General features: G+C 55.6%; 1 protein-coding gene across 1 annotated transcript; it reads left to right on the top strand.

Annotated features, from left to right (window-relative positions):
* Positions 1-64: 64 nt before the first annotated feature.
* On the top strand, positions 65-920 carry LOC107302345 (avidin-like; the record flags this gene model as incomplete). Its single annotated transcript, XM_015831436.1, has 3 exons — positions 65-247; positions 556-650; positions 890-920. Coding segments are annotated over 3 exons (309 nt in total), but the record flags the coding sequence as incomplete, so codon positions are not given.
* Between the last annotated feature and the right edge of the window lie 100 nt (positions 921-1020).

Below are 1020 nucleotides of genomic sequence, written 5' to 3' on the forward strand. Positions count from 1 at the left end.
GTTGGATAGCTGGGCTTGGCTAGCGCCGTGAGCCGCTTTCCTCCCCCCTCCCGCTCTCCTTTAGTGCTCCCTGAACGGCAGCTGGAAGAATGACCTCAACTCCACCATGGAGAGCAAAAGCGTCAGGAACACGGGGGTGTTGAGCGGTGTGTACAAAACGGCAGTCTCGGGCTCCGGCAAGCCCGTCCCTCCATCCCCGTTGCACGGCATCCAGCATCAGGGGCTCCAGCCCACCTTTGGCTTCACCGTGAGCTGGATACTCACTGGTAGAGCCACTCACTATTTGGTGTGGAAGCAAATAGAACGGGAGGGGGGAATCTAGCGGATCTCCCCTTCCTTAGATCTGCCTCTCGCAGATTCTTTCACTGAATGTCCTCTCTCCTCCCCCCCCCATCAGATGGAGATGCCCAAATATTTTGGAGCCTATAAAACATTCCCAATCTCAAGATAGCATCGGTGAGCGTGGGGGGGGTGTCTTTATGCGAACTATATCCCCCCTCCAATTGATACAACAACTTTGATCTGACAGAATCCACCGCAGTCTTTGTGGGCCAGTGTCTGGTGGATAACAGCGGAAAAGATTACTTGAAGACAACCTGGCTGTTGCGTGAGAAGGTTGGATCCGCGGCAAAGGATTGGGGGGCGACCCGGTAAGGAAATGCAGGGTCTGGGTTGCAATGCCTGGCTGGGGACCTATCTGGCCCTGGCCGCGCCCCCCCTCCCCCGAGAACCAGCAGCATCCATTTCCTTTGCCCCCCATTTTCTTCTCAAGTGAGTGGGTGGAAAAAGGGAATGGGGTGGGAGGTGGGATGCTAATTCTGGGGGGGGGGACACCAATCATGCCACCATGAATTTTGACATTTCCCTCTCTCCTGTTTAATCATTGTAGCATTGCCAAGGACACCTTCTACCGCACCTAGTGAAGGTGAAGAGAGCAAGGCTTCCCCCCTGGGGAATTCCACCCACCCGTGGGGAATCCAGATTCGACCCAATCCCTCTCTCTGGGAGCTCTACGTCCAG

The sequence above is a fragment of the Protobothrops mucrosquamatus genome, unplaced genomic scaffold (genome assembly GCF_001527695.2).
Source record: "Protobothrops mucrosquamatus isolate PMUCROS unplaced genomic scaffold, P.Mucros_1.0 scaffold51507, whole genome shotgun sequence".
Classification (NCBI taxonomy): Eukaryota; Metazoa; Chordata; class Lepidosauria; order Squamata; family Viperidae; genus Protobothrops; species Protobothrops mucrosquamatus.